The sequence below is a fragment of the Phacochoerus africanus genome, chromosome 8 (genome assembly GCF_016906955.1).
Source record: "Phacochoerus africanus isolate WHEZ1 chromosome 8, ROS_Pafr_v1, whole genome shotgun sequence".
Lineage (NCBI taxonomy): Eukaryota > Metazoa > Chordata > Mammalia > Artiodactyla > Suidae > Phacochoerus > Phacochoerus africanus.
The window spans coordinates 148488069-148502672 of NC_062551.1; the positions used below are offsets into that span (position 1 = coordinate 148488069).

At 38.4% G+C, this 14604-nt stretch overlaps 1 protein-coding gene across 2 annotated transcripts in view; it reads right to left on the reverse strand.

Annotated features, from left to right (window-relative positions):
* Positions 1-14604, reverse strand: part of EFCAB7 (EF-hand calcium binding domain 7) — a 59083-nt gene that overhangs the window by 16471 nt on the left and 28008 nt on the right. For both annotated transcript variants that reach the window (XM_047788813.1, XM_047788812.1), the window contains exons 8-11: positions 12029-12138; positions 8628-8785; positions 7618-7751; positions 4343-4491 (exon numbers count right to left, since the gene is read on the reverse strand). In XM_047788813.1, coding sequence (XP_047644769.1) covers positions 4343-4491; positions 7618-7751; positions 8628-8785; positions 12029-12138 — 551 coding nt within the window. The remainder of the gene's footprint in view (positions 1-4342; positions 4492-7617; positions 7752-8627; positions 8786-12028; positions 12139-14604) is intronic.

Here is a 14604-nt window from a genome sequence, read left to right on the forward strand (position 1 = left end):
AAAACCTTTCAATATTTCTTTTAGGATAGATTTAGTATTGCTGTATTCTTTTAGTTTTTGCTTGATGAAAAATTCTTTATTTTTTCCTTTTTATGGCCACACCCATGTCATACAAAGTTCCCAGGCTAGAGGTTGAATCAGGCTGCAGCTGTGATCTACGCCACAGCCATGGAAACACCAGATCCAGGCCACAGCTGCAACCTACATCACAGCTTGCAGCAATGCCAGATCTTTAACCCACTGAGTGAGGCTAAGGATCAAATCTGCATCCTCACAGAGATGTTAGGTCCTTAACCTGCCAAACCACAAAAGGAACTTCTAAAAATATTCTTTATCTCTCCTTCTATCCTAAATAATAATCTTGCTGGGTAGAGTATCCTAGGCTGTAGGTTTTTCCCTTTGTGAATATATCTTGCCACTGCCTTCTGGCCTGCAATGTTTCTGGAGAGAAATCAGCTGATAGCCTTATGGGGAATCCCTTGTAACTAACTCTGTTTTTCTCTTGCTGCCTTTAGGATCCTTGCTTTATCTTGGACTTCTGCCACAATACGTAATGATGTAGGTCTGTTTGGGACCCTCTGTTCTCCCTGTACCTGAATATATGTTTCCTTCTTTAGTTTGGGAAGTTTTCAGCCATAAGGTCCTCAAATACATTTTCAATCCCCTTTTCTCTTTCTTTTCCTTCTGGGATTGCTATTACGCTTAAACTGGCTTGTTTTATATTGTCCAAAAGACTCATATATTGCTTTCTTTTTTTTTTTTCTGTCTATTGTGCTGATTGGATGATTTCCATTATTCTATCTTCCAGATCACTTTTTTTTCCTATATTACTTAGTTTGTTATTTATTGCCATTGCCTTGATTTTAGTCTCAGCAAATAAGTTTTCTAATTTTAGTTGGCTCCTCTTTATAGTTTCTAGTTCCTTGTTATAGTGATTTGCATTTCTATCAATAGCCTTTCTTAATTCCTTCAATATTTTTTATTACCTCCTTTTTGAACTCAGGAGCTAGCAGACTGGAGAGGTCTGTTTCATTGTTTGTCCTTTCAGGAGATTTCTCTCTCTTTTTAATGGGAGTGGTTGCTCTGCTTCTTTATTTTACTTATATTTTTCTGACTATGAATTTAGGAGAAACAGTTATCTATTGTGGTCTTGAAGGGCTGTTTTTATGTGGGAGCATCACTGTGTAGCCTCAGTCTAATATTTTTTCTGAGAGGGCTGTTTTTAATACAGATGCCTGTCATTTCTTTCCTCAGTGGGTTCTTGCTGTTATCCTCTTGATGGTGTTGTGATGATCAGAGCCTGCACTGGATGATGAGCAGGACCTCCTCTTTGCTCTGTGGCTGCCACAGCCCTGTTGAGATCGATGTTTGCTCCTCAGTTGTTGGAGTAGAATCCCCCAGATCTGTTTCTGAGCTGCAGTATGTGGTAGGCAGGAAAGCCATTGAGTATTACTCCACAGGAGCTGTCCACCAGCTGTCACCCATTGTGCACTCAAAAAGTACACTGTTGTTGGCATTGCCCTGAGCCCCACCTCAGTCATGGGAATGCAGGCAATTGACCCAAATGCCCCTCAGGTGTCATACTTACAAAGCCATCACACAAATCATCTGCAGAGATCCACCAAAGTCAGACACTGGGACCTGCCATAGTCACACAGAGCTGCACACACCTGGATCCACCATGGGAGTTAGAGAATAAGTGCAGACCCCAGTCCTGCCTCTGCATGCACAGCCTATAAAGTCCACAGCTGCTAACTCCAGATCCACTCCAGCTACAGGAGCACAATAACTCACACAGATGTCTTGCAGGCACTGAGCTTACAAAGGTATTTGCATCATACATTCACCAAAATCACAAAGCCATTGGACATGGCTCAAATTTCAGCCCTGCTTCTGAAGTCAAGTGGCCCCTGGAGAAGGGCTCAGATTTCAGTTATGCCTCTGTGTGTAGGCAACAGTATAGCTTGTGTGCTCACAGAGGTACAGCTGCTCCTGCAGTGAGGTCACCAAAGAACAAAGCTGCTAGGATGGGGCCCTGCCCCTCTCTTTGTGTACATTAACCATGGGGCTTCTATGGCTGACTTGGGCTCCATCTTACATACACCCCACTTGTGGCCCAGGCCACACTCTAGCCCCTCTGGGCTGTCTCTGTGCAGCCAACCAGTTCTCTCCCCACATCTGTCCACTAAAGTCTTAGCAGACAGATGCATGTCTCAGGCTAGGTGTATAGTGAGGTAGCCAGGACTGTCTGTGCTGATCTCTCTCTGCTCTACCTGCTGCAAGCCAGTTGCTGCACTCTGCTCTGAAGATCTCTTTCTCTCCTGGCTGGTCCCCTAGGCTGACCTTCCCAGGGCGAGGGAACCTTTCCTCTTTCACAGCTCCCTCCTAGGGGTGTAGGTCTCATCCTGATTACTTTTTTTTTCTTTTGTCCTACCCTGTTACATGGTGATCTTCCTTGAAGCTTTGGTTATATGAGATCTTCTGCCAATGTTCAGTAGTTATTCTGTGAGAACTGTTCCACACATAGATGTATTTGTGGGAGGAGGTGAGCTTCTATTCTACCATCTTGATCTCTCTCCCCAGAATTTGTTTTAAATCTGTTCAAATGATCTGCAACAAATCAGTTCAATGAACACACTTTTGTAAACCAACCAGTGTCTATCCCTCACTTTTGAAAGTTAGGCAATCACGAATAGACACAGGCAAATAAATATACCACTGAGTGCCAACCAATCAAAAGTCCCACCCAAGTAACCATGCTTCCCCAAAACCCCTTATAAATAAGATGAACATTCTGCTTTGCATGGAGAGACTGCACGTGATCAGCATGGCCCTCCTTTGGGATAAGCAGTCAATTCAGTTTTGTCTTTTTATTTCAGCTATTGAGTGGTAGTCTCATCATCCTTTAACATTTTCACTGTATAATTTTTTTTCTATCTTTTGGCACTTTCAATGACATGAATACATTACCTATTCAATAAATAAATAAATAAATAAAATTTAAATAAAAAATATCTTTCTCTCAGAAATCCTTCTTGCCCATAATTTCAAAGGTCAATTACATCAGCAAATGCTATAAAATGTCTTAATTTGCTCTTAACTAATTCCTCTGTTAAGTGAAAGCATGTGTAGCAAACACAATATTACTACATTAGATGCTGATTTTGCACCATGCTTAAAAATGTGAGATTCACTAAATGTCAGGTTAAGGGAGGATGGAAAAAGTTACTGTAACTATTTACTATTATTGAAAATGGCAAAAAAATTATAGCAAATAAATTTATGACAGATTTTAAATAATATAAAAACTAGGAATCAGGAGTTCCCATCATGGTGCAGTGGTTAATGAACCCAACTAGGAACCATGAACACAACTAGGAGGTTGTGCATTCGAACCCTGGCCTCACTCAGTGGGTTAAGGATCCAGCGTTGCTGTGAGCTGTGGTGTAGATTGCAGATATGGCTCGGATCTGGCATTGCTGTGGCTGTGGCATAGGCTGGTGGCTACAGCTCCAATTAGATCCCTAGCCTGGGAACCTCCATGTGCCATGGGTGCAGCCCTAGAAAGACAAAAAAAAAAAAATAGAAATCAAAGTCTCAATATACTCAGAACTCAAAATTTGCTGATGCTAGTGTTACTCTCCTAGGTTAAGTTATTTATAGACACTACTTTTAATTTATAAACAAACGTATCATTATCTAAATGTGTGGCCTGAAACTCTTAAATCCTTTATGTTAAACTTTATTAAAGCACACAAAAATATAAAATTTAAGAAATAGGCCTAATTTTTATTATTCCTCTGGTTTATTCCAAGTGTTATTCAACTTTTATACCTTATGTTAATAAATAATAATGATAGCTAATACATACATACTCAGTGCTTTGTATGAGACAAGCACTTAAATGTGTTCTACAAATATTAAGCCAAATATTAACCTTCATAAAAAGATCAGAATTCCACTTCTCATACTGACACGTTTTTCTTTATTATAAGAGTGTCTTTATCCTATTAGGACAAAAAGTCTCCCTACTGAAATGAAATTTTAGCAACTCATCTAGCCATCACTAATTAAGAAATATAATTTTTCAAGGTTCCAATCTTTTTCTTCATATCATATGATCAAACTCCTTTGTATCTGAATTATTAAAATGTTAGCCATAACTAGATTTCAGGTAACAATTTGCATAAACTAGCAGAAACACTGTTGCACCTAGGATTCACTCATATATTGAAGTTCAAGAATTTGAAAGCCCAATTCAAAGGTTCTGTGTCAGGAAAATGTTCATGGGATAAAATATTATGTATACTAAACCCACCACAAAACTTTAAGGTTGCTTTACCTCTGTCAGTTCCAGAGCTCTATTGTAGCCCATAGAGTGCAGAGTCACCCAAAGGTCACGAGGATCTCCTTCTCGATCATTGGCTTCCATTAGATTCAGATCCATAAAGCCCTGTCTTGTTAGTTCATTCTTCTTTGTATCAAAATTCTCTGTCAAAACAACAAAAGTTTCTTTCTTACATAACTTAAAAATTCACATACTTAATAAAATATCTATTATATATTATCATTCAAAAATGTTTACTTTAAAGGAGGCCTTAGGAATATGTGAGCACTGTAAAAGTGAAACAAAAATGGCTTAAACATGTGTTTAATGTCCACAACTCACCATAAGTGCCACCACAGTACATGATTTAGTTTTTCAACAAAATCTTAAGTGCAAGAAATTTTAATTTTTCTGGGTAAATTCCAACCTGTTTATCTAGAATATATACTGATATACTTCAAAAAATAAAATGCTTCTTATATATTTGCCACTTAAATCCAAATGAATTTGACATAACACCCCCCAAACTACTGGTATTTCAAAAAGAAAAATGTGGATGGTGCCAGATTTAAGGAGACTGCTATATACTTAATTGCTCTAGTTTTAACTGTTAGATAATGGCAAACACTTTGGAGTCCACGAATGTCCCAGACATATCTAAGTGTGTCCATTGTAACAAATATTCACGGAGAAATATCTTAGATATAATTCTTGAATATGCCTATAATATAGATAACAAACAGCTACTCATTTAAGACTGTATTCTATTATCTTCCCTACAACGAAGAAAGATACTATTTTCCAACTCCCATCTGTGATATACTCAAGGAAAACAGGTACTCTTACTTGAGATATCTCTTTTGCATACATCATTATGAGAAAAGAGGCAGGGAGTTCCCTTCATGGCTCGACTACTAACAAACCCAACTAGGATGCGTGAGGATGCGGGTTCCATCCCTGGTCTCACTCAGTGGGTTAAGGATCTGGCATTACCTCGAGATGTGGTGTAGATAGCAGACACAGCTCAGATTCTGTGTTGCTGTGGCTGTGGTATAGGCCTGCAGCTGCAGCTCCAATTTGACCCCTAGCCTGGGAACCTCTATATGTTGTAAGTGTTGCCTTAAAAAGCAAAAAAAAAAAAATGAAAGAAAGAAAAGAGGCAGAGACATTAACTGTTTAAAACTGGTTGACAACTTAATACTTTAAAATGCTTAGAGATTAGAAAATGACTCGTAAGTTTTTTAAGGGAAAAAATTAGACCATAGAGAGAAATGGTAGTCACTAAAATGGAAGTGGACCTACTAAGGAGAAAAGAAAGATGAAAAGCTAATATTTGATACACAACAGAAATAAATTATTACATTCAAGAAAAATGTATCTAGACACTATGCAAAATATCAATAATCTATTTTTGGAACTTAAAATTATCAATCCTCCACTAATTTTTTAAATAATAATTAATAAGTTTAGTAATACCCAACTTCAAGATGTACTTTAAACCCACAGTAGGAGTTCCCGTCGTGGCGCAGTGGTTAACGAATCTGACTAGGAACCACGAGGTTGCGGGTTCGGTCCCTGCCCTTGCTCAGTGGGTTAACGATCTGGCGTTACCGTGAGCTGTGGTGTAGGTCGCAGACGCAGCTCGGATCCTGCGTTGCTGTGGCTCTGGCGTAGGCCGGTGGCTACAGCTCCGATTCGACCCCTAGCCTGGGAACCTCCATATGCCACGGGAGCGGCCCAAAGAAATAGCAAAAAGACAAAAAAAAAAAAAAAAAACCCACAGTAATCAAGACAGTGTGGTATTGGTAAAAGCTAAGACAAACAGATCAGTGGAACAGAATAAAGAACTCAGAAAAAGACCTATACAAATATATTCAACTGACATATGACAAAGGAACAAAGTCAATTCGATGGAGAAAGGAATCTTCTTAACAAATGGTGCTGGAACAACTGGATATCCATAAGGAGAAAAAAACAAAACAAACAAAAAAAAAACCAGTCCAGACAAGGACTTTACATCTTTAATAGAAGTTAACTAAAATGGGTTATAGATCCAAAACACAAATCTATAAAGCTTCTAGAATAAAAAAGGAGAAAATCTGAGTAATCTTGTGTTGTTAAGTTTTTAGATACAATACCAAAAATATACAAACCCAAAGTATGGTCCATGAAAGAAAAAAATTGGTGAGATTTCATTAAAATTAAAAACTTCTGCTCTGTAAAAGACACTGTCACTGTTAAGAGAATGAAAAGACAAGGAGTTCCTGTCATGGCTCAGCGGAAATGAATCAAAGTATCAATGAGAATGCAGGTTCAATCCCTGGCCTCTTGAGCTCAGTGGGTTAAGAGTCCAGCATTGCCATGGGCTGTGCTGTAGGTCGCAGACACGGCTTGGATCTGGCATTGCTGTGGCTGTGGTATAGGCCAGCAGCTGTAGCTCCAACTCGACCCCTAGCCTGGGAACCTCCATATGCCATAGGTACAGCTCTAAAAAGGCTCCTCTCAAGTGAAAACTGACTTGGCCTCTTTCTCAGTACTCTTCTTTGCCCATCTTAGTATTTTTGGCTTCTATACCTCTAAGAACAGACTTTCTTAATTCAACTCAAATACAAAAAATGAAATAGTTCTTAATATATATAAACAACGTCCTGGAAACCTCTGAATTTTTAGTAAAACTCTAGCCTGTTGGCTCTTTGCTGCCCTCTCCTGGGCACAGTTTGGGTTTCTTAATCAGTTTAGTCCCATTGCTGTCAGAGCTAAGGCAAAGCTTTTTACATTCTAACCTCCAAAAAGCATAGATATTATGATTAAATAATTCACTTATTTTTTTTAGGGTGGCATCCAAGGCATTTGGAAGTTCCAAGGGTAGGGGTCAAATCAGAGCTACAGCTGCCAGCCTACACCACAGCCACAGCAACATGGGATCTGAACCACATCTGCAACCACAGCTCACAGCAAGACCAGATCCCCAATCCACTCAGCGAGGCCAGGGACTGAATCCACATCCTCATGGATACTAATCGGATTCATTTCCACTGTGCTACAATGTGAACTCACACTTCTTTTAACTTGAGTACTACCCCAACTACCAATTTAAAGAACACATATGAGTAACTTTTTATGGGCTACAAACAATGCTACTACTTTTAAACTGCCCTAATTGTTACAATATTCCATGGAGAAGTCTGACATTTTCTTAAGGATGAAAGGGTTCCCTTTCCCTCTCCCTCTCTCTATATGTATATATATTTTACATAGCCATTAAAAAAAAAGAAAAGGAAAGTGCTTACCTCTGCAGACAGCCCAAGCATCTTCATCACATTTCTCACCACTTGTTCTCAACTCAAAAAAATTATATTCTTCAAGGCTAAGAAGACCATTTCCATCTAAATCAATTACTTCAAATATATCTGATAAAGTTGACCTAAAGTTATAAAAAATAGCAAATTATTTCTTGTCTTGAAGGTAACTAGACTGAAAAAGGTTTCGATGAGGATAATTTTCAAAAGGAAGCAATATCAAGGCATTAAACAATACTTGTGATGAACTTATTTATGAAACAGAAACAGACTCACAGACACAGAGAATAGTCTTATGGTCGCCAAGTGGGGAGGTGAGGAGGGTTGGATTGGGAGTTTGGGACTAGCAGATGTAAACTATTATAATAGAATGGATAAACAACAAGGTCCTATTATATAGCACAGGGAACCATATTCAACATCTTGTAATAAACCATAGTAGAAAAGAATTTAAAATATATAAAAGATAGTATTTGTGAATGATAAAGTTAATGTAGCCAAATGTATATTTTACTCAGTCTAGTATTATATGAAATAAACCAGTTTCTAAAGCCAACCACAGTATCTCAACATGTAGCAGGAGCTCAAAGAATAGAAGTTCCCCTCTTTTCTCTCCTCTCCAATCTACTTCTTCCTCTCTACCTACAGCCAGATTTTACTGTGTACATCCAGGGTTTGGAAGAACTACATAGGTATTCGGACTTCATATCTGACAGTTACCTAAGTCAACAGCACAACTAGCAGGACACATTTCTTTCTGGGGAGAAATCAGTAGATATGTAACTGAAGTTGACTTGCCAAATGTATGGAACCCAGACATGAATGGCAATCCCAAACCTATGAACAGAAGGTAACTTTCAGAAGCCTAATGGATGAGCTGGGCTATTAGCAAGAATCTGGAGTCAGAGGTTGTGGCCAGCCAGAAGAAAGGATGGAAGAAAGGCTGTTGATATATGTCTAGTCTAGATGTTACAGCTTTAACTTTAATACACAAAACTTACCTAAATTCCTTTGTAAGAAATAATTCCCCCGTTTCATCTCTATATACAAGTTGGGCTTCTTCTGTTATTGGTTTTATTTCTTTCCTTAGCCTACAGCCAGTTGTAGAAGGAATTAACCAGTAAATTCCAGGTCCTAGTTCACCAGTCCACCCAAACATCTTTGCTCAAAAGAATTTAAAAAACAAACAAACAACATGAGTCTTAATGATCTTTAATCTTTTTGATGAAAGAGAATTACTAGAAATAGTTTTTTCTATCAATATTTACCAGTTCTATTATGGTTCTATTGCTTTATAGCCTTCAAAATCTTTTTGTGAATGGTAAGCCTAGTAATATAGACATAGTTCTTTATACATTTTTTTTGTCTTTTTTTGCTATTTCTTGGGCCTCTCCCGCAGCATATGGAGGTTCCCAGGCTAGGGGTCTAATCGGAGCTGTAGCCACCGGCCTATGCCAGAGCCACAGCAACACGGGATCCGAGCCGCGTCTGCAACCTACACCACAGCTCACGGTAACGCCAGATCGTTAACCCACTGAGCAAGGCCAGGGACTGAACCCGCAACCTCATGGTTCCTAGTCGGATTCGTTAACCACTGCGCCATGACGGGAACTCCTCTTTATACATTTTAAAAACAAATGCTGGGGAGTTCCTGTTGTGGTGCAGCGGAAACGAATTTGAGCAGTAACCATGAGGTTGCAGGTTCAATCCCTGGCCTTGCTCAGTGGGTTAAGGATCCGGCGTTGCCATGAGTTGTGGTGTGGGTCACAGACATGGCTTGGATCCCAGTTTGCTGTGGCTGAGGTGTAGGCCAGCAGCTACAGCTCAGATTCTACCCCTAACCTGGGAAGCACCATATGCTGCAGGTGAAGTCCTAAAAAAGAAAAAAAAAAAAAAAAAAGAAAGAAAGAAATGCCTAATATAACAAGTTAGAAGTTATATAACTTCTAAATCTTCCCAATAACCTTCAAAAATGTTTGGATGAAAATATTTCAACAAGAAGCAAAGAGAAAAATCTTAATAATTTTTCCAAGTTACAGTTGCCTAATTTTTCCAAATATAAATATGATTTATAATTCAGATTTCAATGACACAAAATGAAAATTAAATATATTTTAAAAGAGTTCATTATTTGTATGAATTAAGCCATATTTGTAAAAATCCAATTATGTGTGCAAAAGCACTGGAATTTTACTATTACTTATGTAACATGGACTATAAAACAAGATGGCAGAATCTCAGTTAAACCTACCTTACACAAAATTCTTTTCCATCACAGGATATTTATGAGTGCCAAGACATTTGTATAGGAAAACATTTTATTCTCCTGTTCTATAAAAGAAAGCAAAATGGCATCCCTCTATGAGCCTTTTAGGTGGTTTCTGGAGCCCAGTGGCTTTCTATAAAACCTAGGGGTTTCTCTGTCAAATATATTAAACTTAAGCATTTTCTAGTTGTGTATAATCTCTAAGCAAATAACTATTTGCCTGTCAGCACAGAATAACTCTGGGAATTCTGTATGGTTTTGTGGCCAAAAACTCCCTTCAAATCCCAGGTATATTTTAGGTCATCCTGGGGACTCATATACAAAACAAAGTTGCTCGTCCAAATTCTAGGTTCAGCTTATTTTTTGCCCTCCCAAGTCAGAGGACCATGATCATCCTAAAGTGACCATGTCCTATTTTGATACAAGAAGCACTCCAATAAAAGTGAGGGCCTTTTTGAGGACTAAAGTTTTTTTGTTTTCTTTTGTTTTTTTTTGTTTTTTTTGTTTTTTTTTTTTGCTTTTTAGGGCCACGCCCGCAGCATGTGGAGGTTCCCAGACTGGGGATAGAATTGGAGCTGTGGCTGCCATCCTACACCACAGCCATAGCAACGCAGGATCTGAGCCATGTCTACAACCTACACTGCACTCCAGATCCTTAACCTACTGAGCGAGGCCAGGGATTGAACCTGCAACTTCATGGTTACTAGGAGGACTAAAGCTTGATCAAACCTGTCCTTTGGAAACCATAATCTTTTAGACTGGCCAGATGTAGACTGATATCCAGGAGTGAAAAGCTGTCCTTTCTGCTTCCTAATATATGTTATCCAACAAAACTCTCTTATCTCCACATTATAACCTTGAATTGCTACATTGGTTGGCAAATGGAAAGTCTTTCAGAGACACAAAACTCTTTTTAAAGAAGATAATTGTGAAACTAAAATTAAAACTCCTTTGTAAATATATTACAGATAAACAGAGGCCTATATGGTAAAGAGGTAAACAGAAACTCATTCAAATTTTATTATAAGCTTGCTATGTACTAACATTTTTATACATGCAATCTTATAAGAAAGTAATTTTAACCAAAATAAAGTGGGAAAAGCTACTGTTTCAGACAATGCTTTATCTTGAGCTTAACTTTGTAGTCAGTTCTGAAGAAGAGTTCAGTCAAAATATTAACTTCGGTCATTTTGTTTCTTGCCTATAACTATTCTTGTCTGTTAGGAAGCCTACAATAAAGACTTTTATATAACATTCCATCAGGGAAATGTTTGTCTGTCATTGGGCCTATATAAAGATTAAATATGATATTGCAGTAAGCCCTTGAATAGTATTATTCCTGTTGTTGTGTAGCAGATGTATTTTGTAGCCCTCATAAAATAAATAGCCACATTTATGTATCTGCCTCACATATTTGGCCTCTGAGTAAATATATAATTAGAAAAGATCAGAACAACCCCATGAGCAATACATAAAATCGTGTGAAAGCTTTTCTTCAGATCAATCTATTTTGGACCCTATAATATGAGTCAAGCCTGAGGATAGTAATCTTGAAGTTATTCTTTTTTGCAGTGGTAGTATAAGACAATATCTAAAGGAACTTTTTCAAAGTCTTGAATTGCTTGAATTTGGGGGCGGGGAATCCATTGGCATCAAATGGATTGATCTGAGAATAACAAAGAAAAATATTCACATGTGGGGTTACTGGGGCATTTGAAAACAGGAACATGCAGTATTATATATACCTTCATTGGAAGAGAAGTTTAAAAAGTTTTAAAATAGGAGTTCCCGTCGTGGCGCAGTGGTTAACGAATCTGACTAGGAACCATGAGGTTGCGGGTTCTGTCCCTGGCCTTGCTCAGTGGGTTAACGATCCGGCGTTGCCATGAGCTGTGGTGTAGGTCGCAGACACAGCTCGGATCCTGCGTTGCTGTGGCTCTGGCGTAGGCTAGTGGCTACAGCTCCGATTCAACCCCTAGCCTGGGAACCTCCATATGCCGCGGGAGCGGCCCAAGAAATAGCAAAAAGCCAAAAAAAAAAAAAAAAAGCTTTAAAATATATAGAAAAATATTGTTTTCCCCAAAATTGAGATCATACTATATTTTTAACTAAACATTAGAAAATAAATATGTATACCTCTCTATTTTGTAGTTCAGTAAAACACATGAGCTGTAGATTTGCCTGATTCTCACTCTCCTTAAGAATATACAAGGCAGTATCAACTGATAACCAAGGGGATGGTTTTCCTGTAAACAAACAAACAAAAAACACCAAACATCTTAAAATAAAATAAGCAATCACCACTTATTCTTTCCTATCTGAAAAAGAAGTTGGTGGTTTCTTTTCCCTTTGGATTTTTTTTAGAAATGCACATCCATTTTTCTAATTGTAAACACAGTAGCATTTGCAATAAAGCACATACCTACACACAGTGACCTTGTTCAAAACAATCTGCACGTATACACTTTCTAAAATTCATAAGAGAGCTAAGACGGCAAGGAAATCAAGTGGCCTGAAATACAAGGAAAAACAAACCCTTCCAAAAAAGATGGGATGGAAACATGGCTTACCTGTGAAGGAGCAAAGGAGGAAGAGATGTTAGACTCTTACATCAGCCTCTACCACTCTTATATCAGCATATACCACCTATATGTTGATAACTCCAAAATTTCTATCTCCTGCTAGGGCCTTTCCTCTGAACATGAGAACCATATATCCAAACTGTCTATCTGACATTTCCACTTGGATTTCTATATCTAAAACTGATCTTCCCAAACCCCTAAAACAAACAAACAAACACAAAGAAACTATCCATCTTTACTCTTCTCTATCTTAGGTAAGAGAAACTCATTCCTTCCGGTTGTATTCAAACCCAAAATCTTGCAATCGTTTTTAACTTTTTCCTATAGTTTGACCTTCAAAATACATCCAGAAGCTCTACTTCTTATCCCTCTATGCCCTAGTTCAAAGCAACATCAGTGCCCTCTTAGCATTCTGCAATAGAGTCTGACTAGACTCCCTGTCTTAGCCTGCCTACCTTTTGATCTATTTTTAATAGGGCAACCTGACTGCTTTTGTTAAAATACGTCAGATTATGTCCCATCTCAACTCAAAATCCTCTAATGGAGTTGAGAGTTGGAAGAATATTGTTCCCATGCTAACAATAAGAAAAAGTGCATAAATTATAAAATCATAACATTTCTTAAACCCATTAGAGTTTGGGCTGCATGACAACCAAGCAGCCTGAAATCCAAGGAAAGATAGATCCTTCCAAGGAACGATGAAGTGTAAGCACTGGCTTATCTTGGTGGTGCCAAGGAGAATAGGATGTCAGAGGGGGAAGAAGAAATAAAGATGGAAATTTTTCTACAATGATGGTAGACAACAAGCTACAAATCCAAGAAACCCAGAGAGCCCCTAGCAGGATAAATACCCCCCAAACAAACAACATCCAAGAAAACCCCCAAAACCTCAACAATGGCATCAATAAAAAGACAAAAACACCTAGACAAATATTCAAGCTAATGAAAACTAAAGATAAAATCTTGATGGCAGACTCCTAAGGGTCCTTCATTTCTCTCAAAGTCCAAGTTCTCACTGTGGCCAAAAAAAAACCCCAAAACTCTACCTGCTTTTGTCCTTACTTCTCCCTGTCTTCATCTGCTACCACTCTACTTACTTCAACCTAGCTGCTCTGTTGTTCTTCTAATACAAGGCACACTCTCACTTTGGAGCCTCCAAACAGAGGATTCCTGCTACCTGCCACTTCCTCCACTCTTCACCCATCCCTTCAACCACCCCTATATCCACAAAGCTCACTCCCTCGCCTCCTGTGGAAGACAGCAAAAATGGCTGTCCTTCTCTGTATCCACAGCCCTTTGCAATGTGACTTTGCAGCTCTTCCATCAAGAGACAAAATCTATCTCTCCACCTTACAAATCTTGCTGTGAACAAAAGAATGTAACAGAAGTAATATGCTGGTTCTGACTGAGCCCAGGCCTGTGGTGCTTCTGCTTTCTCTCTCAGATTCCTGTGGTATAACAGGAACAAGAACAGGTCCAGGCTAACTCACTAGAGAATAAAGATACAAGGCAGCATCAAGCTGTCTCAGCTGAGACCCATACAGAGGAAAGAGCTCAGCCAAGATCAGTTAAAGCCAGCCACCAACTAACCTGCAGCTGATTACAGATGCATGAGTGAGCTTTACAGAGAAAAACCAAGCTCAGACCAAAAGAATTATCCAGCAGACTTGCTCATGAGAAAACAAATGTTTGTTTTCAGCCACTGAGTCTTGGGGTAGTTTGTTACATAGCAGTTGATAATTAAAATGTCTCTTTCAAAGTCTGCTCAAATGTCAACTCCTAATGAAACATACAATAACCACTCCCTTTTAATAGTAACTCATATTTCCTCAGCATTTACAATGCCCCTTTCCCTCTGTGTTTTTCCCATAGCACTTACTACCTGCTAATACGTCATGCCATTTATGATTTATTATGTTTATTATTTATTGTTTATTTCCCTCACCAGAATTTAAGTTCACAAGGGCAGGGGGTTTTGTCTTTTTTGTACTCTGATGTATCCTAAGCACTTAAAATGATACTTGGTTTATAAGGATCTCAATAATTATATTTGATAAGTAAATGAATTTTTAAAAAATCTTCATGAGAATACAGAGAATTAACAACTACACTGAATTTGCAGACCTATCT